The 26,903-nt window shown below is 51.6% G+C and overlaps 12 protein-coding genes across 12 annotated transcripts; 4 read left to right on the top strand and 8 right to left on the bottom strand.

The window, feature by feature from the left end:
* Positions 1-117: 117 nt before the first annotated feature.
* PHYSODRAFT_261850 (hypothetical protein) lies at positions 118-1,686 on the top strand (the record flags this gene model as incomplete). Its single annotated transcript, XM_009534985.1, has 1 exon — positions 118-1,686. One exon carries the CDS (start codon positions 118-120, stop codon positions 1,684-1,686), a length of 1,569 nt encoding a protein of 522 aa, XP_009533280.1.
* Positions 1,687-2,172: 486 nt separating this feature from the next.
* On the top strand, positions 2,173-3,290 carry PHYSODRAFT_304384 (hypothetical protein; the record flags this gene model as incomplete). The annotated part of the gene is made up of 2 exons (XM_009534984.1): positions 2,173-2,502; positions 2,559-3,290. 2 exons carry the CDS (start codon positions 2,173-2,175, stop codon positions 3,288-3,290), a joined length of 1,062 nt encoding a protein of 353 aa, XP_009533279.1.
* Positions 3,291-4,697: 1,407 nt separating this feature from the next.
* Positions 4,698-5,096, top strand: PHYSODRAFT_304383 (hypothetical protein; the record flags this gene model as incomplete). The annotated part of the gene is made up of 1 exon (XM_009534983.1): positions 4,698-5,096. One exon carries the CDS (start codon positions 4,698-4,700, stop codon positions 5,094-5,096), a length of 399 nt encoding a protein of 132 aa, XP_009533278.1.
* A 553-nt stretch (positions 5,097-5,649) lies between these two features.
* Positions 5,650-5,844, bottom strand: PHYSODRAFT_453866 (hypothetical protein; the record flags this gene model as incomplete). The annotated part of the gene is made up of 1 exon (XM_009534982.1): positions 5,650-5,844. A coding segment is annotated over one exon (195 nt), but the record flags the coding sequence as incomplete, so codon positions are not given.
* Positions 5,845-8,784: 2,940 nt separating this feature from the next.
* On the bottom strand, positions 8,785-9,459 carry PHYSODRAFT_520755 (hypothetical protein; the record flags this gene model as incomplete). Its single annotated transcript, XM_009534981.1, has 1 exon — positions 8,785-9,459. The coding sequence occupies one exon, from the start codon at positions 9,457-9,459 to the stop codon at positions 8,785-8,787; it is 675 nt and encodes a 224-aa protein (XP_009533276.1).
* Positions 9,460-12,692: 3,233 nt separating this feature from the next.
* Positions 12,693-13,199, top strand: PHYSODRAFT_287080 (hypothetical protein; the record flags this gene model as incomplete). The annotated part of the gene is made up of 1 exon (XM_009534980.1): positions 12,693-13,199. The coding sequence occupies one exon, from the start codon at positions 12,693-12,695 to the stop codon at positions 13,197-13,199; it is 507 nt and encodes a 168-aa protein (XP_009533275.1).
* Positions 13,200-13,349: 150 nt separating this feature from the next.
* PHYSODRAFT_304380 (hypothetical protein) lies at positions 13,350-15,011 on the bottom strand (the record flags this gene model as incomplete). The annotated part of the gene is made up of 3 exons (XM_009534979.1): positions 13,350-14,113; positions 14,398-14,583; positions 14,681-15,011. The coding sequence occupies 3 exons, from the start codon at positions 15,009-15,011 to the stop codon at positions 13,350-13,352; spliced, it is 1,281 nt and encodes a 426-aa protein (XP_009533274.1).
* Positions 15,012-17,139: 2,128 nt separating this feature from the next.
* Positions 17,140-17,955, bottom strand: PHYSODRAFT_520173 (hypothetical protein; the record flags this gene model as incomplete). The annotated part of the gene is made up of 2 exons (XM_009534978.1): positions 17,140-17,792; positions 17,889-17,955. The coding sequence occupies 2 exons, from the start codon at positions 17,953-17,955 to the stop codon at positions 17,140-17,142; spliced, it is 720 nt and encodes a 239-aa protein (XP_009533273.1).
* Positions 17,956-18,712: 757 nt separating this feature from the next.
* On the bottom strand, positions 18,713-19,308 carry PHYSODRAFT_261763 (hypothetical protein; the record flags this gene model as incomplete). The annotated part of the gene is made up of 2 exons (XM_009534977.1): positions 18,713-18,755; positions 18,869-19,308. The coding sequence occupies 2 exons, from the start codon at positions 19,306-19,308 to the stop codon at positions 18,713-18,715; spliced, it is 483 nt and encodes a 160-aa protein (XP_009533272.1).
* Positions 19,309-21,068: 1,760 nt separating this feature from the next.
* Positions 21,069-21,857, bottom strand: PHYSODRAFT_304378 (hypothetical protein; the record flags this gene model as incomplete). The annotated part of the gene is made up of 1 exon (XM_009534976.1): positions 21,069-21,857. One exon carries the CDS (start codon positions 21,855-21,857, stop codon positions 21,069-21,071), a length of 789 nt encoding a protein of 262 aa, XP_009533271.1.
* A 1,063-nt stretch (positions 21,858-22,920) lies between these two features.
* Positions 22,921-23,678, bottom strand: PHYSODRAFT_304377 (hypothetical protein; the record flags this gene model as incomplete). Its single annotated transcript, XM_009534975.1, has 2 exons — positions 22,921-23,382; positions 23,430-23,678. The coding sequence occupies 2 exons, from the start codon at positions 23,676-23,678 to the stop codon at positions 22,921-22,923; spliced, it is 711 nt and encodes a 236-aa protein (XP_009533270.1).
* A 208-nt stretch (positions 23,679-23,886) lies between these two features.
* Positions 23,887-26,050, bottom strand: PHYSODRAFT_520424 (hypothetical protein; the record flags this gene model as incomplete). The annotated part of the gene is made up of 2 exons (XM_009534974.1): positions 23,887-24,313; positions 25,827-26,050. The coding sequence occupies 2 exons, from the start codon at positions 26,048-26,050 to the stop codon at positions 23,887-23,889; spliced, it is 651 nt and encodes a 216-aa protein (XP_009533269.1).
* Positions 26,051-26,903: the final 853 nt, after the last annotated feature.

Raw genomic sequence — 26,903 nt, 5'->3', positions numbered from 1 at the left:
AAAGATGAGTGGTTGAATATGCCTCATCATAGGTACAAAGTAGGCTGTTTGCGTGGTCCCTTGCAAACAGATTATGACAACCTCTCGAACTTATTAATATTTTTGCCATTGCTCTCCATGTCGGCCTTCGGGTACCTGCTGGACCGCAGCGTGGGGCTGCCCACGCGCGACTACCGAGACAACCTTCACGCGCGCCAGTCGGCCGAGCTGCTGAGGCACGCGCCGTCCTCTGGCAACTTCATTTTCCGCCGGGGCATGCGCGTCTGGAGCCTCTCGCTGGACCCGATGGAGCAGCGGTACCTGCTGGTTGGCACCTCGCAGTCGCAACTTTTGCTTTTCGACCTCCTAACCCTAGACGAAGCCGATTTTCCAAGTAACCCTAATCCCTTTAACACCACAAACATACTGGACCCAGTATGTTGCGTGGGGGCCAAAACCCAAAGTGCCACCACCCAGTCCCTAACTTTCGGCATCTCCATGGTGGACTGGTACCCCGTGGACGCCGGGCTGTGCATCTCCAGCTCTTTGGACGAACATGTGAAAGTTTGGGACTCGGAAACTTTCTCCTGCGTCAGTACGTTGCCGTTACGCAGTAAAGTTTTCGGCGCCAAGTTCTCCCCCGTGGGCACCAGTCACGCTCTGATTGCCGCTGCAACGGGAAAAGGGGAAGTTCGACTCGTGGATATGGAGAGTGGGGCCACAGCGCACAGTTTATTGGGACACAAAGACGAAGTTTGGACGCTGGAGTGGTCTCCTGCAAATGAATTTTTACTTGCGTCCGGGTCCCGAGATGGCGAAATTCGGCTTTGGGATATCCGACGATCCGGTGCAACAGCGTGTTTGTTGTGTTTAAACCACGAGGGAAGGGCGAGTGTACCGGGAAGGTCGAGTTTGTACACGAATGTGAAGAGGGAAAAACCATCTTCGTTGTCAATGACGGCAACTGCAAGGAAACGACGACGTGTCGGCGGAGCGTCGGAAGCTCAGGCGAGAGATCGGGAGCGAGCAAGGACGAGAGTGGAGAAACACAACGAGAGGATGAAAATTACCGTGAGTGGACAGAAACGGAATGATCCCCACGCGGCTGCGAGTGCGTCGTTGGCGGTGGCACACAACGGAGGAGTGACGAGTCTGGCCTACACCCCCGATGGGAGGTTCTTGCTGAGTAGTGGCATGGATGAGAAGCTGAGGCTGTGGAACGCGACGACGGGCGAGCACCAGTTCATGAACTACGAAGGGGTGAGGAGAACGCAACCGCGCGCTGCGAGGAATGTGCAAATAGCGGTTGCTCAGGAAGCAGGGGCGTGGGAGAGCACACTGGTGTTCGTCCCGAACGGACAGGAGGGGGCACTGTCTTCGTATCGCGTCTTTGGAGACAGTGGCAAACCTGTGGGAAATGCCACCGCTCACTATGAGCAAGTTACGGCCTGCGTTTATCGGAAAACGACTCGAGAGCTCTACTCTGCAGGGGAAGATGGACTCATTATGAAGTGGAAGCCTCCGCCTGTGAATTTATATCCTGGGATGCTGGAAGACGATACCGACGAGGACTATGCTCAGAGGGGTGAATCAGATGGCGTTGCTGGTGCTGCTGTTGGTGATGAAGATGCCTGGAGTGACGATGATGACGATGACGAAGGACGTGGACACCAATTTGTTCCTCCAATTTTGCGAGATGATTATTGATTCCCGACCCCACATGATTATCGGCAATATTGAAAGTAGAGCCGCTAAACAAGTGTTCCCTTGTCGGTAAAAACGAGCTGATACTGTACATCTAGAGCGATTAGAAACGATCTACCAATACTATCGCAAGTTACACGAAGAAGGACCGAAAATCGCATGCGAATCAAGTTGAACTAAGTCATCGTATCATTGCAGAGTCGAATCACGTCAACGCAGGCCGGTTCACCGTGTTCGGGTTGTTCAGGGCAACAGCATCGCTCGAGTTGCTGAGAACTTCTGCCATGACGTACGAATCCCGATCAGGAATATCTTCTCGAGGACGCTCCACCAGCACGTGAATGACCCCGTAAAGTATTGGTTGTGATGTGGTGTGGTCGATTGAGAGGAAATCGCGGATTCCACCAGAGTGATTGATTGTTTTTTTTTAATTTCCTGTAAAACCTCCTCTCACTTCATCTTTTCCCCCGGTGATAAATACCCGGAGATATGAAGAACACTGAATCTGAGGTGCGGCTCAGCTGTGGCGTTTTCACACAGGGAAGCTTGTTCTCCGTAGTTGTTGAGCGCGCCGTAAGAGTGGAAAAACTTCGGGATGCGATTGCTCGCGTGGTTGGTGCTCGCTCGCATCTCCTGACCCTCCGCTTGGCATGGAAGGAGACAGAAGGGTGGCTGAAACACTCCGACGGCCTAAGAACCAGCTTGATGAACGGAGTTGACACGAGCTATGCAGAGATGAGTCCCATCTGTCGTCTCTTTCGTGGTGACCATGGGGGTGTTGGATACTTTGCATCGGACTTCACGCCGTGTGATGGGGAGGTCCACGTGCTGGTCGAACTTCCTCTTCGGCGACATTTGACGTACTTTCGACTCAGAGAAGACTCAAGTACAACAATGTGATCGCAAGTTATCTCAATTTGGGCTACGTTTCCAGTACACCGGCCAGCGACTGGTTCCCTGAGAAAATGGACAACCTCTCCGTAAGTGGAACCAATGAAGGCGAAGAAACATCATACAGCTTCCTCAAGATGACGGGCTTCCCACCACTAGCGCACCCAGCTACCAATTCACCGACAATTCTGGAAAGACCTTGCTATCAGACAATTTTTGGTGAACTGATGAAAGAGATCAAGCAGTCGCTCGGACATCACGACAAGAACTTGGTGGTGACGGGAAATCCGGGAATCGGCAAGAGCCGATTTTACGTTTACTGCGCGTTTCGATTGATTCGAGGGCTTGTGGACGAGGAGATGAAGGCGCGCAAGTACACTTTAGTGCTCAATTTCGGGGAAAGGTACCTCACATACTCGTGGAGCGAGAAAGTGTTCGTAAGTATTGAAGGCAAGGCGGTGCTACAGCTTCAAGACAGCGCCAATGTCTTGCGTTTTGTGGAGGCTAGATCGTCGACGCTTGTTGGCTGGAACGGTGTGTCGATTCTTTTCACGTCGCCAGCGCTCGACGAACTAAGCGATTACACAAAAGGCCTGAACTCGATGTCATTTATCTGCCCCATGTGGACACTGGCCGAGTTACGGGCGTGTAATTCGATCTTGGATGAGGCACAAAGACTGCCAGATGACGAATTGGAGTCCAGGTTTTCGAAGTGAGGCGGGAATCCGAGATTTGTTTTTGACGAGAGTCAGGTGGCGGTAAAGGCAAAGGTTGCGTCGGCAATTCAGGCTTCTGTTGCTCGAGACGCCACAACTTCCTTGCACAAGAGCAATCCGATAAGGGCTGAGGGCTGACAACTACATCCATTTTGTGGTCGTGATGGCCCCCACCTCCCCTGATTATCAGATTTCATTTGAGTTGGAGTTCCAAAAGAACCCGTCTCTTGGACATGATGCCATGCCGGAAGCTGTGCTGACCAGCCACCTTTGAGTGCAAAGAAGAATACTGTCAGCAAACGGAAACGTGCTGACAACGCGGAGGCGGCACTATCAAGCCGATACACCAGGAGCTCCGCTATGATAGCTGACCCGAAAGACGTAACTCTCGGGGCGTCGCCGGCTCAAGAGGACAAAATATTGCCATCGCCCAGCTTTGCAGGCTCTCTATGCGTCGAGATGTTGGGTAATCTCAAGTCCGAATGCAGGACGCCACCCCGATCGAAAATTAAACATAAGAAAACATTTATCTCTTCTTGCTCTATGCATGTCCTTGTATGGCCGACTGCAGTTAGTTCTCACTATCAATCAATCCGTCATTGCGAGATGCCATCTTGGCCCAGAACCGTATTGAAAAATATTGGTCAGAGATTGACATTAACTTACGGAGCCGTTAACCACGAAGCTGATCGATCTACTCGACCGACGTTGTGTTGTGCTGCTCACAAGCCTAGTTGACGAAGTTGGTATGCGATGGGGTGGCGAAGAGAGCGCGGGAGCAGAAGAGAATGTTGGGCGCTGACGCAGTGGCGTCGAACACGATTCGTAGTGTCGAGAGCTTCAACTGAGTTGCAGTGCCAGCCGTGGGCTGTTGAAGATCAGACACCGACTCGCGGCATCATCTAAGCCAATGTCTAGGGGCATCATGTGAGATGCGAGAGACTACCAGCTTGGCAGCAGAGTCACCAAGGACGCTCTTGGGTACATGTAGCAGAGCGCAGGCACGCTGCAGCTCGTTTGGATTTTCCTAGTATCGCTAAGCCCTGCTCAATCACTTTTCATTTCTTCTCTTCGGGCACAAGTCCTCTCTCCTACCCTACTTCGCTTCGCTCGCCGCAACCTTCCTCGCCAACGACCTTCCAACAGAGAAAGGATGTGGCTGTGGGCTTCTCGGTGTTTGAGGCGTCAAAGGAGGCGGAATTCGACACCGTGCTACAGCAATAGTGCAACCTGTCCTATGACAGCGTCAAGCGACGGGCATCGAAGGGATATACCGTTTACTTCGTGGTGGATGAGGTTCAAATCCTTTACCGGAAAGATGTTTGGACCCCATACAAATGTTTCAACACGTTCTGGGAGCTGGTGCAGAAACCTCTCAATAATCCCGAGTGCAACATCCGCGTCCTGATGATTGCAACTTACGGAGGCACCCCCGCGTACGACCTCCTGTCGATTCCGGTTGATATCCCGCACGAACTGATGCTTGGAATCAAGGAATTGAACTTCAAGCCGGTCGAAATTGAGCAGTTAGTGGACAAGTTCTTTCACGACCGTGCGAGTCTTCAAGGCAAAGGTCTGCAGCGATTCCTGTCGTGTATCGCGCAACTTACTGGTGGTCACATTGGCTTCTGCGTGGCAGCGATCCAGAGATTAAACGAAAGGTTTCTATCCGCCCACAAGAGCGACTCGATGCTTCCGACTGCTGAGACCTGGATTCGCTCGATGGAGCAAGCTTTATCGCACGTAAATCACGCCACCGGTTACGATCCAGCGTTTGAAGCTATCGATCTCTCAACAGCAGTGTGACAAGGGCTAAATTCTCTGTCAACGGAAGAAATACAAGTACTAAACAGGCTTGCAATTGATGGAACCGTTGACCGGTCAACGCCATTGTCAAGAAGTGTATATTCTCGTCGGGAAGGTGGAAGGGAAGAGTGAGTTTTCGTGTGTTGCCATGCGGCGATGCGTTTCGAGCCGGTGCATCGGTCGCATCCAACGTACTCCAGTGCGACCGCCAACACTGCAGGATTAGGTGCTGGACGCGTTCAGGTTCATTGACTACGCGAATTTCCCCCTCACAATTGGAAGGAGGTTGGCCACTGACGATCTAGTCGAGAGTGCCTGGCAGAGAGTGTTTTACAGCGCGGCGTATTGCTGCACACCGAGTGGCATATTCGTGACGGTAGCAGACTTTGGCGCCAACTTCGGCTCACCGGGCTTTATTGATTTTCTGTCCTGGGCTACTGGGGGAGTGCTGCACAGCGGCAGCACCTCAAAGAGATGTATTAGCAGCGGCGCCTCTGGTTTGAGGAGGTTGCCCATTGGAGTTTGCCGCTGCTAACATCGGATTGAGTATTGCCCGCGCCATAGTTGATGTCTGATGGTTATTCAAGCGAATGTATCGCTCAAACGCGTCCGATCTCCACCGCCCAAATTGCTTCACAGCTATGCTGTCGACACCAGCTGCGAACAGTGCCGATGCCCCACCACTGCGTAAGGAGTGAGTGCCGAAGTGCTGAGGCGGTTCATCAGCGGCGACGGCTGCTGCCTTGATTACCTGCGAAATGTCACGGACTTGTACAATTTAGCCCGAAGTGATTGTGCAGAGCGGTTCTGTGGCTGGTAGCTGAAGTTCACGGTGATGTTCAGCCAAGAACCATGTAGCGTGAACTGGGCAGAGCCAGTTGGATCCCGAGCGTCCTATTGACCGGGTGGTGCCTTGCTTGTATTGATCGTTCTTTCCACCCCGAAATATAACAGCAACTTCCGCGATCTTGTCAAACGTGCTACAGGCCTTGCCATTCTTGTCGGTGAACGAGATGTCTGCGCGAGTCAGGATGAACTCGTAAACCTTTTTCCCGACAGCTAGATATTCGGAACGGCGGAGTAGAAGGAAAACCCCCAAGACCGCAGCCTCCCAGATAACGCGGTGGCGGGTTGGCTGAAGTCAAGGGACTTGTGCATGATTCGTAATAGAGCGACTGTGACCGGAGACTTTCTTGATGATTTGGCGTCTGGCGGCGCATTCCGTTGAGCGCGAGTTTGTGTCCGTCCGAGAGCTGAACTGAGTACCCCAGCACGCGACGATGATGCCACGCAATGTGGCTGATTTTGGAGACGACGGTAGAGGTAGCGTTTCCTTTGTTCTCGTAATTCCACCCGAATTTCCAGCAGTGCACGCCGAAGAGTGCAAGTTGATACGAGTGCAACTCTGTTTGAGGTGGCAACCAAATGGAGAACCCGAGCATGTTGCACCACTCCTGCCATTGATGCCAAGTTGTTGCGTACTTAACGCGGGGCGACAGGGCCAGTGATTGGGATTGAAGGTCTTGGAGAAGGTTTGATAGAGCTTCCTCAAGGCCTTGGGCACTGGAACCTGTTTCCATGATGAAGAAAAAGTAGTCCAAATTTCCGAAAAGGGAGAATCCATGCCCGAGATGCCGCGTCCGCGGCGATGTTCGTCGATCCTGGTAGATGCGATGCAATTACTCGAACGTTGAATAATGCTTCGGCGAGACCTATCGCGCGATTGACTTCCTGGCTAAGCTCGTTGGTGCTCGCAAGCGAGTTGCTCCATGCCACCGCGGCTCGGTTGTCACTCCAGCATTTCACGACTACGGTGCGATCTGGATCCAACGACGTCCATGTTGACCCCCAGATCCAGAGTGCGAGTGCGATGCACATCTGCTTTCTAACATTTATCGAAAACTTGTTTGATTTTGAATCCGCCATGATCTTCTTTGTTTCTTCGGAGTCGAAAGCAATTTGGATAAATTCATTGGCCGACGGGTTTAGCACTACGAGGCCCATGTCGGAGGCGTCCATGTACAGATGCAGCTGAGCTGTCGGTTCACGGCTGCCGAAAATTGACGGTGGTAATTCTTGTAGATGCCCGACACTCAGTATGCGCTCAAACCAGTCGAGATCGGTTTTTGCTCCTGCTGAAAGTTTTACTGCGCCATGCCGGGGAGCTTGATTGTACAAAGACTGCAGATGCTGGAAGAATGACCGGGCAGTCCGAAGACAACTACAAACGTGGCGTAAACTTCCGAGAAGTTTTAGCAGGTCAGATTTCGTCACTGTTTTTGATTGTTTCAGTTTGCGCACGCCTTGACAATCATGTCAGCGGGCATCGACACGGGACGGTTGGCAGTATCCCACGTTAGGCCAAGTGCATTAAGCCGTGTTTCCCACTGTGAAAATTTTTCTTCGTTGATTGCACGAGGGCCAAGAATGGCAGCATTGCGTGTCGAAGGGTTGCTTCTGCTAACTGCAACCGGTCCTCCGTATCAACTTCGATGAGAAGGTGATCGTCGACCCACTCGAACCCCCAGAACGCTTCGTTGTCTTCACTGGCCGAACCGTATCAATAAGGCTTTTGCTTCTGGAATTCGAGCTGCCATCCAATGCACATGCTGTGAAGCTACCATGAGGTGTCGATACGCACCCTTCACGTCACCTTTCAGTATTCGTATCACACCCTGAGGGTATCGCGTGATGAGATCTTCAATTCGATCAGCTATGGCCACGATGTAGTGGTATCGAATCTCAGGAGCGGAAGTTTTGTCGAAACTTGCATTCGTCGAAATATTTTCAGGAAAACTGAGGTCGTGTATGAGACGCACTTCAATGGCTGGATCGATGTATTTCTTCTCGACTACACCAAGGGGGCTGCCACATTTGACCACTGCTCTAATAATGCGTCATCGACGATCATATATCGTCCGTTGTTTTGACCGTCTCGAATACTGCGAATGACTGCCAAGAGATGCTTTTGACAAGACTTGTGGTTCTTAACGGGTCGAGCGGGTGGTGGAGGGCGTAGCCACTTAGGCTCGATGCCGCGCTCCATTATTGCTAGCACCACATCCCGATGTTCATAGCCGTCTAGTAGCAACGCAATATCTTGCGGACGCACGGCTTTGTTTGGTCGTGGGTCTGTAGGGCGTTCACCACGTACGAGGCGCGCAGCCGACGCCACGTCAAGTCGTTGTGCTTGGCAAATCTCAGTCAGCGTGCGTTGTGCCAAGGTATCCAAGCCGGTGGGAGAACGATCTCGACGAAAACCTTGACGGTGTAAATGGGTACTTATCACGACTTCCTCATGGAGCAGATCAGATTCAAGGCACTGACGAATAAATTCTTCGCTGAATTTGGATAGTTTGAAATGCCAATAGTCTGCTGCATGGTAGTATGTTGTAGAAGGCGACGTGAAAGGTTGACCTGCCACGGCGTTGACCGGTGGAGGGACCAACGTGTTGAGATCCGATCTTGGAGGTTCGGAGAGCAGCTGGCTCTTGGAAAAACGTGCCGTATTTGACGGAGGGACCAGCGGGTATGTCTGGGGATGCGAAGGCTGACCCAGTAGCTGGCGCTTGATGTTTACTTTGACGGAGCTCGACGCCAGTTGTATAGCTGCATTTTGCGTCTGCGTAGGCACGGTGTATCGCCGCTGTCTGCCCGACGACCCTGCCCAATGATCGCCCGGGCCTCTTCAGAGCGACGAGTACTTGGCCTTGAGCCCGCCAAAACGTTTCTTGATCAGAGCCTTAAGTCGAGGGTGCACCGACTCAGGATCGAAGTGGGCTCTTCCCGAAAAACATGGGACGGTTGGCGTTGAGCGGCAGCCTTTCACCGACAGGTATCGAAGGCATAGTTGTGTGCCTTCTTGGTGCGGAATTAGCTTCTCCAAACCTTTCGTCAGTGGGGCGACCTGTTTGGCTGCATAATCATTGTTGAGCTGTTCTTGACCGCGCCTTGGAGCTCGACTCGACTGCGTGATTTCATTGCGAAGCCGCTGAAGCTGTCGGGAAGACACCGTTTGTAGGATGTGTTGAAGGCTGCTGTTCTCCAGCGAAAACGTTTTCTTGAATTCACCAGGTACCAACGTTGCTTGGCTTATTTGCGTTCGATACTCCTCCAGCGTGACGTTGATCCAATAGACGAGAAGCGGTAGGTCGTCGGCCTCCCACACATGCGACCGCGCGAGACCTGTAACTAGCGCAACTAGCGCCGTGATAGAAGCCTTCAGGTCGGCAGAGAAGTAGTCGCTAGCAAAAAGCTCCAGTATTTGACACGCAGCCACCACTTCATGAACATCCTTTGGTTGCGGGGCTTTGGGAATCGCCGTCGAAGAACTCAGATTCTGAAAATTAGATCCTCCATTCATGTACCGTGCCACTTTATCATCGAATGCGAGAGGCTGGAAGTGCATCACCGACAGTCCTCGCTTGCCGAACTGAATATCACGGACTCGCGTAGACACCCCGGGCAAGGGTTTAAACAAGCAATATTCCGAAGCAATCATTCCATCCACATATTCTTCTAACGTCGTACCTTGATGGTGCGGTGCAGCGACCGCTTCATGAACCTGGATCTGTGATGAAGTAGGAACACTTGCGTTGCTGACATTGAAATGCAGCGCTGCTTCACCTTGTGCTGAGTTCAATCGCATGCCACTTGATCCTAGGGTTGTCGTAGAAGTAGTTGGTGCCTTCGTGGATGTTCTTGCTACAACTGAGGAGTCGGGCAGATAGTTCTCCGCGAAGATACGCTGCAGGCGGGGCTGGGACGCGAGGGCAGCTAGAATCTCTCCACTGTGTTGCTGCTGTGCGACAGACAGTTTCGTTCGAGCTCGTTTGCTCGGAGGAGGAGGCACGAACTACTGCACCTCGTGATTGGGTCCATCCGTCGAAGCGCCGACTTCAATTTCTTCAAGAACGTCGTCATCATCGTCTTGTGTGTCGAACATGGCACTTGCTTCCGTACGGGTGGAGACTCTACTGGGGTTAAGGAGGGAGATCCTGCGTGCCGTCCTTGTAGTTTCGGTCACCTGACGCTGGTTGGATGCTGTCGGAGGTGTGCCGAATGAGGACCCTACCGAATCTGGAGTTGGCTCCACTCCGCCATCCTTGTAGAAAGCATAACCGACGGCATGTTGAACAGGAAAAGCAACTTCCTGTCCAGACAGTGGGTTGATCCACGTCACAATCTCGTCTGCCGAGGGTCTCATGGCATCGTCGATGATACCGTGCATTATTTGCTGGACGTCGTTGGAAGCGGTGGCGCCGTTGGTGCCCAGTACGCGATCTAATAGCTTCTGATGGAGGTCAGTGATTTCGGGTAGGCTCCAATCTTCTGCGGCAAACGACAGGTTTCGAAGCAGAATAGTGACGACGGGGGCCGATCTGACGACACTGGATTGGGGTACACGATGAATTCCCCCAACCGTGTTTACCACAGCTCCATCGCCGTCGCACGCAGCCACTTGACAATGGATGAAGTGGTCATCGTCGATAATCACCAGAGGAGAGCGGATGAGTGGAGAAGGGTTCGTCTCTACTTCGTCTTCTGAAACTGCCCAAGCCAGCGCCTGCTCGATGGTGATTTTCTACTTGCGCTCGCGCTCACTTCCAACGCCACACAGCGTGACGCCAGACCGCATTCGACGAGTGACCTTGGCGTACTGCGGTTCTTGAATGCCTTGATCGAGGAGTTCAGGTAGCAGCAGCACGTACTACACGGACTGAAGCGTCGGCGGAGGGGCCATCGGAGTGGCTGGAACGTTAAACTTAGAAGGTTGAACTGGTCGGCTTGAGCGCAAATTCGCGAATGGCTGCCCCCACCGGTCTTATCTATCTAGTGCCAACTCTAGTTTCGTCACTTGAAACTCCTCGGGTATTTGAAGGTGCTCAGTGGCACGTAGTCAGTAGCACCATTCCAGAAAACTTCTCTTCCGCACTCCAGCGGAAAACACACCATTCTTGGTTCAAGGTGGGGATGAGACTTGGGGCATCGAGCTGCTGCGGCAAAGCGACAATCTGGATGAACGCAACCGCGCTCAAGCTGGCCGATTACTGCTTGATCGACTTTCGACTGGATTCGCCTGAAGGACGGGAGTTAATCGCTTCAGATCTGGCAGAATATGAAAAGCTGTTCATTGTGAGCTACGACGCAGAACTGACAAGTGTGTGACTCGGTATGGCGCTTGCGCGGATAGCTTTTCAATTTGAAAAAATTGGCGGGCGGTCCCTATAGCGAGGAATTCATGTAGTTTGCTAAGCGCGCAAAGTTTTGGGACCACCTACGCGAGTAGTTAAGCACTTCTCTTCAGCGTTTAAGAAAGTGTAATTCCGTGACAGTCAAAACGGATACCAAGACTGATTAAACAAGGAGATCCCGCTGCGAGTCAACCCTCGTCGAGGCAATTGAAGCCACCGGTGTTGAGCTTGAAAGGATCAGAGGCGAAGGGATTGTCATCATTCGCCTTGGCGACGTGACAACGCCGCATGGTACATCCACCGCGAATGGGCCTGTACTCATGCCAGGGCGCCTCCTATAGTTGACTCCTTCTTTGGACCAGCGGCAACGCACTACAGGACGCCGCTGGCCACGCCGATTGAGCTTGTTGGCGATAGTCAAGTGGAGATCGAAAGCCTCTTGAGCTACATCCAACCGATTCTCACGACCGACTTCGTGAATGGGGCTCCACCTGTGCTGCCTGTCCCCACTGTCGGAAGAGGACTCGGATGGCGACGCGCCGTCGCCACTCATTTTCCCGAACACGCGCGTCGCGATGACGACTTTGGTCGATGCGATTGCCAACACAGGTCCGTTGAACCCCACTATCCACGGTTTACGCGGTGGCAGCTACATCTGCCGCATCATTATTACTGGAAATCAATGCTCGTCTTCCTGCCGATATTCCGATCGAAATTGTGAGGAAGGGTTTAGTCGATGGAGCGGGCGTAGCGTCGGTATCCTCGTTTTAACCACTATCTAGCATTTGCAAGTCCCTTTACCATACTTGATTGCTATTCTCTATTGCTATTAATACCAAGCACAAGGCGAATGGCATTCCAAGCACTGTCCTACGTTCAACATTCGAAACCTAAGTCTTCATCGCTGTGCAGCATTGGGTCACTTTAGTCTTCTTGCGTTTCGCCCTACCAAATTGTCAGATTCCCTGAATGTGAGCAATTTTATTGAGTCCAAATGTTAGTAAGTGAAGTAGTTCGAGTGGCTTCCGTCCAACGCTTCACGTAGAGCGATCCATACGAGCCGAACCCAACAATCGAGCGCGACAATTGGCTGAAACAGTTTCGAACAAGCTGCAGCGCGCCATTTTGACTTGTCGTTGAGCTGCAGCGCCTCGGACGGGTCTTGAATCACCGACGACGATGTTTGTTGGCTGGAGACGGACTTAAGTATAGTGGTCGAAGGCAAAGAGTGTAATCTGCCGCGCAACAAGCGCACGTACCTATGAAATCATCATTCGAGCCAAGGGTGCTCCATAAAACGTAACGCTGCATACGACTAGCTAGTGATACCAGGCCAAAATGATTGCGCATGAGTATAAACTTCAGGGAGCTTGGTTGTTGAAATTTGTGAAGCTGTTCACGGATGTGCATGCAAGCTGCGCCTGTGTTACACTCACTTGGGCATTTGCTTTTTCGTCATCAAGCCGGCAAGCCGCGTACCCCCAAAGCACCAAGCACACAATACGCCACTCCGTTGTCATCCTTCTCGAGTTCCGCTGCCCTCTTCGCGGGAGTTGAATCACTTGCCGCCACGTCACATGATCAGCCTGGAACCTCGCAGCTTGTGCTACTAGATGAAGTTTGCACGTTCGGGTCCAGCGAGAAGGCTGGCAAGCTGTTCCTGAGGGCCCACAAAGGCGCTGATGAAGACGACGAAGCGCGGACAATCAACATGAAAATTCTCGACGATATGATGAGCAGTGCAGTCCTACGTGACGATTCTTTCTGGAAGTGGGTAAGAAAACTGAAATTGACGGACGAACAAGTCTACAATGCGCTGGACGTCGACAACCTACCCACGTACAGGAGAATCTTCCAGGAATATCAGAAGTACCTCGAACGAGTCGCTCCGCATCTGCTCACGAAGTAGAGGATCTTGCAGTGAATGCTCCACTCATTCCAATCACTATAGTTGTTTTGTGTTTCTTCAGCTCCATCGAATACCAATAACGAATGACGAACCCCGCGATGGTTACGATTAACGTTCACAAAAGAAAAAGGCTGGAGAAGAACTGTTCTCCTACTCTTGGAGAGGTGCAGTCGAGCCGTACATCAGCACCAGTATCTTGCCAACTTCCTTCGCCGACTTGCCCGACTCGACAAGCTTCACAATGAGCTGTCGGCGCTCAGCACACAATTCTTCCGTGGCGACTTCAGTCTTGAAAGGTTGGGGCGAGCCGTACATGAGCGTCAGGATGTCGCCGACGTCCTTGGCGGCCTTCCCAGAGTCCAGTAAATGCATTACGAGTTGGCGTCGCCCTCCCATCTCGTCTTCAGATGCTTCAGCCAAGCTTAGCGGGTCGGTAGAAGTACACGGCTGCGAGACAGTCGAGCCGAGCGTGTGCTGTTGCAGCAGGTACCAAGACTGCGTCTCCATCTGATACTTGTTGCGGCACACGACGAGCCTCACACGTCCTTGGTACTCAATCTCGAGCGCATTTCCTGTCGCAGCTTCCTCAAACACGAAAAGTCCAGCTGGAGACATCTTCATCTTGAACTTGAGCGCATCTTCGAGGCTTCCAAAGACGCACTGGGAATACGAGCTCAGTACGAGGTGCTCGCTCTTGTTCTTGGCGTTTCGAATGCTGATCGTCTCATCGCCATTGCGATAGAGCTCGACAAAGGAAACACCGGGACTGGGAGTGCGCAAGGTGACACGAAACGAAGTCGCCATCACCAGAGGAACCGCAAGCGGGAGCGCCTTGGCATCAAAAGGCTCGACCATGGGTGCGTTCGCTTGAGTAAAAAAATTGGGAATGGTTTTGATTTTTCTTAGAGTAAGCACTATCCACCCATCCATCGCCCATCAACATCAAGAATTCCAGCTTTCAACTCTTTAGCCAGGGCACTGCCCACGTAATGCCTCGATTCGAGATATTAGATGGGGACGAGGTTTGCCAGAAAAATAATAATGCAATTGCTTCAATGCAAAAACAAAAACCGGTAGATCCTTCCCTACCTTTTCGACTATTAGGCGACCTCCCTTTTCACCTTGAAATCCGGTTCCTCCTCGTTCTCCGTGCCATACATCAGCTGGATTATATCACCAACCGCCTTCGTGGGCTTACCCGATTCAACTAGCATCAGTATCTGCCGTCGACGCTCGAGCTTCATCGCGTCCGTCTTGGCCAGATTCCTAGGAGGAGTCGCCGTGCCGTACAGCAGTGTGAGGATCTTGCTAATTCCATCACTCGACTTGCCGCTCTTGGAGAACTTGACGATCAGCTGTCGTCGGGCTGCTGAATCGACTGTACCTGCAGCAACAACACGCTGCAGATCGGACGCAGGGGGCGAGACACTAGTGTTTCAGCTGAAACAGGGTCATTAGGAGCCACCTCTTACTCGGCATACCATTATTTGACCCAAAACGGCAACGTCCGAAGCTTAATTTGAGCGCCGAGCCGCCACTACTGTCTTCGAAGGTAATTTCTTCGCCATCTTGAAGCTTCGCCACGAACTCGTTGGCATATTGGCGCTCTCGAAAGCAGTTCCCCATTTGATCCAGGTATTTGTCTCGACTAGTGGCGCTCCGAATGAGAAACATTCCACGTTCCGCTCGCTGAAGCTCAACAAACATGGGCATCTCACATTCCTCTCTAAGGAGTTCATTCTCGGTAGTCATTATTACGAGAGGGGTGTCGAAAGGAAGAGCGCTGGTGTCGAGGTGTCTCTTAGACCGCATTGTTTGTGGTGGGCGACTGCAAAATGAAGAATGAGCAGAGGGTAAGGAAACACGGTTCGTATTAATCAATCAATCGATCGATCTGAAAGTCTCAGAACTTTCCCAGCAACTCAAAAGAAGAAAAACGCTTTGGGGCCGCCAGTGTTTGTCGAGAACGGCTGCTCGTGCCCTACAGCAGCTCCATAATGTCACCGTAAATGTAGTTTGTGAATGACGAAAGAGGCTGCCAGGGCGGACGAAGGAGGAAGGAGCGACGAGGCAGTCAGTAAATGAACGAACGCGCACGACATGAGATGCGGCGGGGTTTAAGTTGAAGATGGCAAGCTTACTAACCGCTTCAACAAGAACTGATTGTTGCCGAGAACGTACAGCTATCGTTGAAAATACAAGGAGTTCAGCAACAGTGTGCCGTTTTGCTTCCGTAGGAGTCTTGCTCACGATTTCGCTGCAGCCGCGCTTCATTGGGTTCTTTTTCAAAATGCCTTCAGTGTGCTGCGGTCGAGCCTCTAGCCAACAAACTCCTTCGCCTTGCCGAAATCGACGGATTCCCGCCCAAAAATGCACCGAGCTCCTTCAGGTTCATGGTCTTCCCAAAAAGACCGACTTCGGGTATGCAAGTCATCCGGAGGATAGATGGTTTTCCGGACGATAAGTCAGAGATCAGATCGATAGCGCGGCGAGCGGCCCCAATGAGAAATGCTTGCCGCGGGCTAGAGCTTGGAAGGAGAGGTCAACACAATTGCCCTATGAAAATGTCTTGCGTCGCGGAATTCTTCGCTTCACTTCTGAACATTTTTCATTGAGTTTTATCGTAGGTGTGTACTGTGTCGATCGCCGAATTCCGCGATGTCGGAGAAAGAGTAGCAACCCGAGTTGGAACGGATACATGAGTGTGCCTCCGAAACTGGTGTGAAATCCTTAAGAAGCTGAAGGTCGATTGAGAACTCAGCAAAATACTTTGAAGATAGTATATCATTCGAAGGTGCGTTTCCCATGACGTGCGTAGTTTGCAGACAAAGTGAATCAATGAGAACATATACGCAGAAGCAGCATCGTATTCCAAATAACTGCTACTACTGTAGCATATCGTAGTGTGAGCCGGCGGGCTTTACGTTCCTCCGATTCCGATACAGTAGACGATTATCCAAAGGCTTGTCTCGCTTTCGTCATCGAATATCCTATACCTGCAGCGCCAAGTACCGTGACCCGAACCACCGTCACTAACGCAAACAGGATGCTAAATGCAACAACGCCGCACTCTCCCGTTGTGGTCTTGCTCATGATTCGCGCGTAGTCGCTCTTGGAAAACGTGATCGAGTTCTTCTCCAGAAACGCCTTTAGCGCACCAGGGTCCAGGTTTCCATCAACGAGCTCCTTCAACTTCCCAATGCCGACGGCTTCTTGCATACGAGAAAATCAGCAAACCGGAGGAGTGTGGAGCTCCAGACACCGCTCATTTCTCTGTCGACTCCAAACGCCTCAGACTGCCAACCCTTCATTGCGGACTCGCAGTATGCGACTCGATCAATTCACGTTACTACTTCCGATCAGCCTCATCGTGATAGGTGGCAACAGTGATAGCGCCACCCACGTGTTCGTCAGCGGGGAACATCGCAAAGGAGCTGGAAGCACGGCCCGTCACGATAGCGGCGCTACTCCCGCAAAACCTGAAGATATAATCGCCGTTGCAGTCGCCGACTGACTGAAGTCGGTCTTGGGAAGGCCGTGAATTCGAAGAAGGTCGAGACATTCGCTGTTCATTGACGGTGAGCATTGCTTGTCGGTGCGATTCCACGAATCGTTTGTATCCGCGGAGGTCGAGGGGGATCATTGACAACCACGTAAGCTGGGCATCATCGTAATCGAGGTGAAAGTTGGCTCAATTAAGCACCTGTGAGAAGTCTGGATCTGCAGCGATAGTGTAAGCACCCCAATGTGTTACCGGGTATCGACACGTCACTAGACAGCCCTAACTCAGAGCGTCGAATCCAATGGCGACTCAGTTTCGTTTAGTTTTGAGTGGCAAGCGACCGCCTGTAAACCTTTCTCAATGCTGATGGCGTGGTGGGAAAGTAAATCGAAGCAGAAGGAGAAAAAAAATCATTTACACAGCTTCCAGGCGTTAAATTCACAAGACAGGCGCGGAGGCGGAGAAATCGACTGACAATCGCATACAGACCGCGTTCCACTTGGCCAGCTCTTCCTTGACCGTGGACGGGATGGTGGGCTCCCCCGCCTTCGTCTTCTCAACGGCCCAGGCCAACTTCTTCTGCACGACCTCGTTCTCCGGCTCCACGTGGGCCGCGAACCTCAGGTTGCTGGCCGTGTACTCGTGGCCGCAGTAGATCTGGGTCTCCTCCGGCAGCGCCGCTACCACTTCGTTCAGCGCGTAGTGCATCTCGGCCGGGTTGCCGCTGAAGAAGCGGCCGCAGCCCGCCACGAACAGCGTGTCGCCCGTGAAGAGCGCGTCCTGGCAGTGGAACAGCACGTGGTCGCGCGTGTGGCACGGGGTGAAGTACACCTTCACCTGCAGCTCCCCCACCGTGACGACGTCTCCGTCGGTCACAGTCTGGCTCTGGGCTTCCACGGCGTTGCCCCGGCCCCCGACCACCGGAATTTCACGGTTCTCCTTCTGCTGGATGAGCCCACGGAGGTCGTTGTTGCCACCCGTGTGGTCCCAGTGCGAGTGGGTGGTCAGGATCGTGGAGATGGTCACTTGCAGCTCCTTGGCGCGGGCGTAGACCTTCGCGGCGTCCACGGGATCCACTGCCGCTGCCACACCTAAAGCAACGGGGAAGTGGGTGGGTGGGTGGGTGGGTGGTTAGAGAGGAGAAAGAGGTGAATGGGTGAATGGGTGAATGGGGTGGGTGACGGTACGGTTGGAGGGGTCGATGAGCAGGTACGCGTAGTTGTCGGAGAGCACGGGCACGAGTTCCACCTGCATCTGCGTCATTGGCGATAGGATTGAGGAGAACTTGGGGCTTGGCTGGAGATTTCGATAGTGAGCCGTTTCTCGTTGTTTTTTTTGGATTGACAAGCATGGATTTTTAGCGAATCAGATGGAAGGAACGTTGTAGCTCACTCTGCCGACAACGATTCGAGAGTGCAACTGCAGTGCCGTTTTGTTTGATTGTGAACGTGAATGCGTCGGTTTGATGTCGGTCGTGCACTGGGTGAAATGGGAGCGTGACTCATCAAGAAGAAATCGCCCTACCAACATGGAAACTGGTCTCTTAGTACCTCTGCGACCAAGCGCACTTGGGAGTAAATAGTGTTGGTGGTCTACTGTAGACTTTCGCCGAAGGTAGCGCGGGGTATCATTGCCTTGGCCTTAACGCGAAGAGGTTGTATGGAGAACTAGCTGCATGTATTCAAAGCATCAAATGCCACCTTGGCAGAATGGACGCTACTGCACTATCTTTCGCTCGCCCTGCCGCTCGGAGCCTTCAAAAAGAGCGCTCTGTGTGTTATAGCGGAGCAGCCGTCCCGTACAGCATCTCCAGAAAATCACGAACATCTCGCGTTGACACTCTTCCCCAAAACAGTTCCAGTATCTGCTGTAGACGCTCGGCCCGCACCTCATGTGTCGCGATAGGAGTGTTTGCGGGTATTGCGGACCCGTACATGAGCTTCAAGACCTCACTAACATATTTAATGGTTTTCCGTTCATTGCAAGTTCCATGATCAACTGACGTCGTGCATCAGGGGAATATTCCGTCTTCTGCACTCCCGACGTTGTGAGATCTGTTGGGAGATCGTAAGTTGTAAACAAAAGCCACGACTCAGACTGTGTCGAATACGGATACCGGCACACCACCAGCTTCATTCGGCCTTGAACCTCCGTTTCAAGAACACACCCAGTTAAATGCTCCACCAGCACCAGTCGCCCTGCTGGAGACAGCTTCATCTTGAACTTGAGCGCAAATTCCGCACTACCGAACACGCACTGCAGATATGCGTTCAGAACCAGGTACTTAGACCTGTCGGCGGCGCTTCGAATCGTAACCAGCCCTTCGTCCTCCTCGTTGTAGCCCAATTCCACAAAGCAGGAACCTGTGCTCGACATGTTGAGCGTGGATCCGGTCGAAGAAACCATAACCAGAGGCGAGTTCAGTGGGATCGCGTCAAGATCAGTGTGGTCGTCGCTAACACAAGCCACGGTGACATATTGATCACCACTCTCTGCCGAGCGCTCATCATCAGCCAACTTCGCTTCCGTCTTCGGTTGCTCACTCTTGATCGTAATTGTTGGGTCTTTGTCTGGAAGTGACGGACTTTTGCCGTACAACAGCGCCATTGTGTCCCGAACTCGTTCCAGCGACATATTCGCGTTAACCAGCCTCAGCACTTGTTCTTGACGCTCCGCGGCACTTAAATCTGCATTGGAATCGTTCAGTAATTCAGCTGTACCATACAGGAGTTCCAATACTTCGGCAACAGTTTCGCAAAAATTCCCGCCTTCCAGAAGACACCAGGTTAGCTGCCTGCGCGCAGTCGGCTCGGAAAGTGATGCAGCGGCCAAATTCATTGGGAGTAAACACTCTGGTAGTATTGATTTTAGCAATAGCCACTCCTGCCATTTGCCTTAATACGCCTTATTACACTCACCACGTTTGCTTCGGGCCTCCGGTTCTACCCCTAGACAAGTGTCTTTACAGTAGTTCTTGAAGACGACCATCCCACTTGGAGTTACCAATGTCTCGAACGAAAAACTAAGGTTCTTGTCAAAACAGCCCCCTCCGCCAAAATACCTCGGAGATCCAGCCCTGCGAATCTCAATCGCCCCGCCTCTCCTTCCGAATTGCCGAAGCTCGACAAAAGGAACAGTTTTCTGCGTAAGATTATCTTCCAGAAGATCACCTTCCGCCGTCATCAACAGAAGCGGTCTGTTCAGGGGCAGCGCGTTGATATCGAGATGCTGGAGAAACGACATGGTGGTAGGTCGTCGCAAAAAGATGAATGAGGTCGGCCTTGCTGGCAACGTTATAGTGGAGAATGAGCAATTAGTGGAGAACGAGCAATTAGTTGCCTACTTTCCTTCGTATAGCTGAGTGACAGTAGTTTATTCTCCTGGGTTTGCATCTTGAGTGGTGGCTTGGATACTGAAAGCCGTGATTGATGTGCAAGAGACCATTGAGTGGTAATGAGCGAGAGGGGAGCGATTCAACAGTGTTTTTTTTTAATATATGCAAGTCAAAACGCTGTGCCTAGCTATTGGATTTGCATTATTCGAGGTAACGCGGGCGTTGCCTGAATTTTATTTCGCGCGTTGACGAAGAGTTCGCAAGCACGGTAAAAGTGTAACTTGAATGAATTACATGTATGTGGGGTTAAAAAGTGTTCATGCCTCATCACTGTGACAAGCTCCTGCAGCAGCTCTCCGCATTTTATAGTGGAGAACTCGTCCCGTACATCATCTTCAAATACTCTTCAATAGTTTCCGTTTTCACTCTCCCTTCGAACAGCTCCAGTATCTGCTGAACGCGCTCGACACGAATCGCATCCGTCGCTACAGGAGTGTTGGATGGCATAGTTTCAGACCCACAATCAACTTCAAGACCCCACCAACTTCTTTGCTTCGTTTCCTTGTCAGCGCTAGCTCCATGATAAACTGACGTCGCGCATCAGGCGAATACGTCGGCTTCTGCAATCCCAATGGTGCGAGACTTGAAGGAAGAGTGTGCGCAGCGAACAAAAGCCACGACTGCGACTCCGTCAAATACAAGTTTCGGCACACCACAAGGCGCGTTCGACCTTGGACCTCCGTTTCGAGAACACAGCCACTGCAAGATTCCACCAGCACCAGTCGCCCAGATGGAGACAGCTTCTCCTCAAACATAAGCGCAAACTCCTCACTACCGAACACGCACTGCCGGTACGCATTCAAAACGAGGCACTTCGACTTGTCGGCGGTACTGTGGATCGTAACTAAGCCATCGTGGCGGTACTTCAGTTCAACGAAGCCGGAGCCCGTTTCCAGCGTATTCAACGTGCATCCAGTCGAAGAAACCATAACCAGAGGCGAGTTCAGCGGAATCGCGTCGAACCCAGCGGGTTTCAAGCTAGCAGACCCCACTGCGACGTATTGATCGCCACCCTCTGACGAGCTGTCACCATCACAGCGTATTTTGCGTCCACCGTTGCTTGTTCACTCTTGACCACGGATGTCGCTGGATCTTCGGTAGGAAGAGGCAGGTTTGGACCGCCCACGGGCACCTTCATTGCTCGAATCGTTTCTTGCGATGAATATGGGTATATCAGCTTCAGCAGCGCTTGCTCTTGACGCTCCGCGACACTCAAATCAGCCTTGGGATTTACTCTTCCGTATAGGAGCTTCACAATATCGGCAACCATGTCACATGGGTTTCCAGTTTCCAGAAGACACCAGGTTAGCTTCCTGCGCGCAGTTGGGTGGGAAAGAGCGGCCGTGGCTAAGTCCTTGGGGCGAAAACTGGCAGTGGCTGGTAGAACGAGCCTCAATAAATGCCACTCCTGGCCGCTGCCGTCATAAGCAGCATAAGAATCAACACTTTGGTATTGGCCGCCCGTTGACACGCTCAGGCATCGATCACTGTAGCGGTTCTTGAATACAACCATCCCACTTGGAGTCGAGAATGGCTCCAATTGAACCGAGTCGTACTCGTGGCTAAAACCGCCGCCTCCGGTCAAAACCCTGGGGGCTCCAGATCTACGGATCTCCAGCATTCCCCGTCCTAACCACTTTTGTTGAAGCTCAACCAGCGGAACCATAGAATCAACTTCGAGGAGGCAGCCTTCAGCGGTCATCAAGAGCAGCGGCGTCTTCAGCGGGAGCGCATTGGTATCGAGATGCACGAGGCGAGACATTGTGGCAAGTCGTTGCAAAAAGATGAATGGCCGGGGCTGGCAACGATCTGGGGGGTTCATTCGATCTCGTTCGTAGTGCTGAGTGACAATAGTTTACCCTCTATTTGAAAGTTCATCTCTCGATGATTGGCTTCCGATTTGACTTGACCGACTGCTAAGGATACTATTGACAAGTAGTCAGTGAAGTGTTCCTTTCTTTTCAACAACAGCAACCTCTCTCCTCTCTCTCTCTCCCCCCCCCCCCCCTCTCTCTTTTCGACTGGAGCAGCGATAAATCTGTACTGAGGAACATCTCGATGCTTTTCTATTCAGCACACAGATAATGTTCATTTAAGTTAATGCACCAATACATATAAATGAAATGCGGAAATGTTCGTAGGAAAAACTACATGTAATTAGCAGTAGCTCAAGGCAAACCGTGCTACAGCGGATCAGACGTTCCGTACATCATCTTCAGAAACTCGCCAATACGCTGTGTTGACACTCTTCCTTCAAATAATTTCAATGTCTGCTGCAAGCGAAGCTCATTCGTCACGCGAAGAGCTTGGTCTGGCTCTGCAGACCCATAGATCAGCTTCAAGGCCTCGCCAATATCTTTGCTTGACTCTTTATCCAGTGCAAGCTCCATGATCAACTGACGTCGTGCATCAGGAGAATGGTCCTTCTTCTGTGATCCCGGCATTGTAAGACTCGCTGCACACGAGTCTACCTTGCACGCAGTGAACAACAGCCACGACTGTGACTCGGCCGAATATAAATTTCGACAGGCTCGTTTGGCCTTGCGTCTCAGCTTCAAGCACGCACCCAGTTAAATGTTCGACCAGCACTAGCCGACCAGCCGAAGTCTTCCTCATCTTGAACTCAAGCGCAACATCCGCGCTCCAGAACACACACTGTTGATATGCATTCAAGACAAAGCACTTGGACTTATCGTCGGCACTGTGGATTGTAACTAATTGTTCAATTCAACAAAGCGTGAACCCGTTCGTGGCGTGTTCAACGTGGATCCAGTCGAAGAAATCATAACCAGAGGCGAGTTTATTGGGATCGCGTCGAACTCAGTCTACATGTAGTCATGCTCCACCGTGACATACTCCCCGGCACAGTCCCCCGAGCATCCATCTTGTGCCGTTATCGCCCTTGCTTGTTCACTCTTGGTCGTGCTGGTTGGGTCTTTGGTAGGGTACATCAACGCCATCATAGCCCCAATCTCCCCCATCGATATATTCATTTCAGCCAGCTTCAGCACCAGCTCTTGACGTTCGGCGGCACTCAAACCAGCGTTGGGGTCAGCAAGTAGGAGCTTCAGAAGTTCGGCAACTGTTTCGCTCGAGTTGCCGGCTTCCAAGAGATACCAGATCAACTGTCTGCGCGCGTCGGGATCGGAAAGAGAGGCAGCGGCCAAGTTCTTGACGAGTAAACTGGGAGGAAGCAGTGGCTTGAGCAATAGCCACTCCTGCCATTTGCCTTCATACGCCTTATCACACTCAACAACTTCGCTCCGGTCCTCCATCGATATCCCCAACTTGGGGACCCCAAGCAGTTCTCCTCACAGCATTCCTCGAAAACCACCATCCCGCTTGGAGTTGAGAGCGTCTCGAATTCAGCACCGTCTTCGAGGTCGAAGTTGCACGCAGAGCCCAAAGCCCTGGAAGACCCCGACCTGCGGATCTGCACCACTCCCCCCTGAGCTGGTTGAAGCTCCACAAAAGGAACTCTTTCCTGCATGAAATCGTCGTCCAGGAGGGAGTCTGCCGTCATTAAGAGCATCGGCGTGTTCAGAGGCAGCGCGTTGATATCGAGATGCTGGAGACACGACATGGGGATAAGCCGATGAAAAATGAAGAATGATGCTCGGTTTCTTCTCGTGTAGTGGGTGGAGGTCATTCAATCTGTCAGATGAATGACAGTAGTTTACCCGACTTTAGAACTTCATCTCTCGGCGATTGACTTGTTCACTTTCAATGCTGGTAATGTATAGAAGTAGAATTTGATAGTCAACCAGGCACCTGAAAACTTATCTCTTTTGCTAGCTTGGGGTCTTCTTGTCCACTCTTTCCTTCTTTTCGACAACAACTTCTCTCTTTTCGACTGGAACAGCAAAAACCGCGCTGCGACTCGGTATCGCGTCGAACATGCGCGTCACGATCTGTTCGATCTCCCCCGTCGACTTTCCGCACTTCACCAGCTCCAGTATAAAGCTCTGGCGCTCTTTCCCAGCGAGAGCGTGGTGCTGAGCAGGAGCAACCTGCACGAGGGTGACGACAGCTCGCGGCTCCACGATCCTCCACGCCGCCCAGTAGTATTGATTCTCACTCGGACACTTGACGACGCCTTTGTCGTTGCAGATGAGAGCGGTTCCAGTATGGCACGAAATGAAATGCAGGTTGCCGTCAGCGTCGCATTCCATGGTGAAGTGTTCCCACTGCCCGTCGCTCTTTGGATCAAAGACGCAACTCGTAGACGTGGAGACTTGCAGGTATCGCCCACTGTGCTCAGACTGGATGGAAACTCTGTTGCCGTCCACAAGACGCAGGATCGCTCGCTCGTAGACGTCGCGGTTGTCAACGAGACAACGTGCTTTTCTTGAGCCGGGAGGATTCTGCAAGTTCCTCTGCGTACGCACCGACTGTAGAATAATAGGAACATTGTAAGGAATAACCATCGCAGGAACTGGGTGCTTGAGCAAGAAATCGGGGAATGCTCATGGAAGCCGATGGCAATGGTCTCACTAAATCGCTGACGTGCGAAGACTTTCATGGATTTCGCTGACAAGTTTGAAAGAAAAGGATGTGGATTGCGTGGAGCAGGGCTATACTAATGCCTACTACATGCAGAAAATCTCGTTCGTTCCTCGGTCAATTAAGACTCTTCGTGTTGATGCTTTCTTGACGAAGGCTGTCGGTGGGCCTGCCTGATGATATTACTGATAGTTGACTCACGTCAAAGCGTAAATTCTTGGTCCGAAGTTGTATTCATTTTTTCTTATTATCGACCACTTTGGACCGGATTAGAATTTTGTTTGTACGGTGTTCTGGCAGCGGGGATGGACTGAGCACAGTGGAAACGTTCAGTGGGCCTTGATACGGCAAAGACGCGCGAAGTTGACGGTGCCCAGGCCAAGTGGCAGTAGCTCTGCTAGTTTTGTTATCAAGTTGGGTTCGCGGGGAGATCTGAAGGACAAGTGACATTTTTCGTGGTTCAGCGAAGGCCATATCCTCACCGAAATAACGCTCAGATTCCAAAGAACGCGTTCAACTTTATCGAGGCAACCGTATCGGATCAAGAGTCGGTCTAACAGGAGCTCAAGGAATGTCGGTACAGGCCTCCTCCGACTGTTCCACGACCGGCTCCGAGTCTTCGTCGGACAGTGACGACGACGACGAGTACTACCTCTCCGCCAAACACTCGGTCGTCTATGATGGCACTTGAACTTTGTCATTCAGGAAGACCTCGCTCTTGATGGCCACGATGGACGAGAGCTGTCTGCGGTCGGCCTCTTTCCATAAGGTATAGTTCTGCTTTGCTATGTTGTGGATGGCGCCGAACTCCGGCGTGAATATAACTTGTGCGACCGTGTCGTACAAGGGAAGTGCGTTGAACCCGAAGAAACATACAGCGTCGAGGTACTGTGATAAACAGTTTTGCTAGTATTAAAAGTTTTAGAATCTCGCAATAGAATTGTAAATTGCCTCCTTGCCAAGCATGAAGCTCGGTTATGCTGTCCCATCTGGTTTCACCCACATTTTGGGGAATCTACTGGCGTGCTTGCGTCGCCAGACTGGCAGTGCGAGGCTCCACAATTCTCCATTCTTCCCAGAGTTCCCGGAGCGTGTTGCCGCACCTGGCGACGTTTTCGTTGTTGCATGAAGAACGTTCCCCATGAAACTCGAGACAAAGAAAATGGAGCACGTCGAGTCGGTCTCCAACGCGAAAAGCGCTCGCTCGTTGACCTCTTGTGCGTCAAACTCGCAGCTTCCGTTCGCTCGAACTTGGAGGAAGCGGCCGTTGCGCACCGACTGAATCGCGGCCTTGTCGTTAGGTTGGCGACGCAAGATCATCTGCTCGTAGATGTCTCGGTTGTCCACGAGACAGCGAGCCTTCTTGGTCCCGACAGGATTTTGCAGATTCTTCTGCTTGCGCACCGACTGAATAATCACTGGCACGTCGAACGGGATATCCGCGAGATCCATAGGCTGCATGTTCGAGGAGAACTCGGAAATGGCGTCGCTTTGGAGTTATGTACAAGTGACAACAGTATCAATCCGTCAATCAATCAAAACTAAAAGTTTCCCTCCGCTTCATCACTAAATGAAGGATTTCTTGTTCTTCTTCTCAAGTTCTTCTCGACCGAAGAAATCACAGATGTGATGATGCAGCAGGTGAAAGAAGTTGAGCTTAACTGCGGAGTCTTTTGCGAGGGAGCTGTTTTGAGGAATTTCCATAAGTCAGTAAGTACTACTGAGATTTTGTGTTGGGATTGGAAAATAGTATTCTGCACAACTGCTTCTGGATTACTATTTTCGAACATCAGTAGTTCTGGGATGTCATCAGTATTTCTAAACAAGTCATTATCAGTCGTGCTGTGTTGTCTAAATCACTGTGGAGGTTGCAATATAGCAATAGTACGTGTATAAGTGCGTAATTCTTTTTATTTTTCACTCTTAACGCCAGTCGCACTCGGAGTGAGCACTGCATCTACTCGTGAACATAAGTGCGTATATTGCAGCTTCGCAGTTGAAGCAGTGCTTCAGTTCACAGATTATTTACTATGTAATGGAGGCTGTACAGGGGCATAGTTCTCCCGCAGTCCCAATTTTTTCTATGGTTTTCTCAAGGGTACAGCTAACTGCAAAAAACATAGCCCTTGTAGTGGGATTTAGGATAGGCAAACGGTTACACACATTTTCAATTCGTCAAATTTGTTTTCGCCCAACACAAAGAGCAGTTGAAAATATGATGTCCTGTTGGGTCATTTGAATTATAATACGGAGTTCTAGAGTTATAAGTATTGAATAGAGGCGGCATTGACAAAGGACTGCTCTC

This window comes from Phytophthora sojae (assembly GCF_000149755.1).
Source record: "Phytophthora sojae unplaced genomic scaffold PHYSOscaffold_8, whole genome shotgun sequence".
NCBI classification, from domain to species: Eukaryota; Oomycota; class Peronosporomycetes; order Peronosporales; family Peronosporaceae; genus Phytophthora; species Phytophthora sojae.
This window is presented reverse-complemented; position numbering and strand designations above follow the sequence as displayed.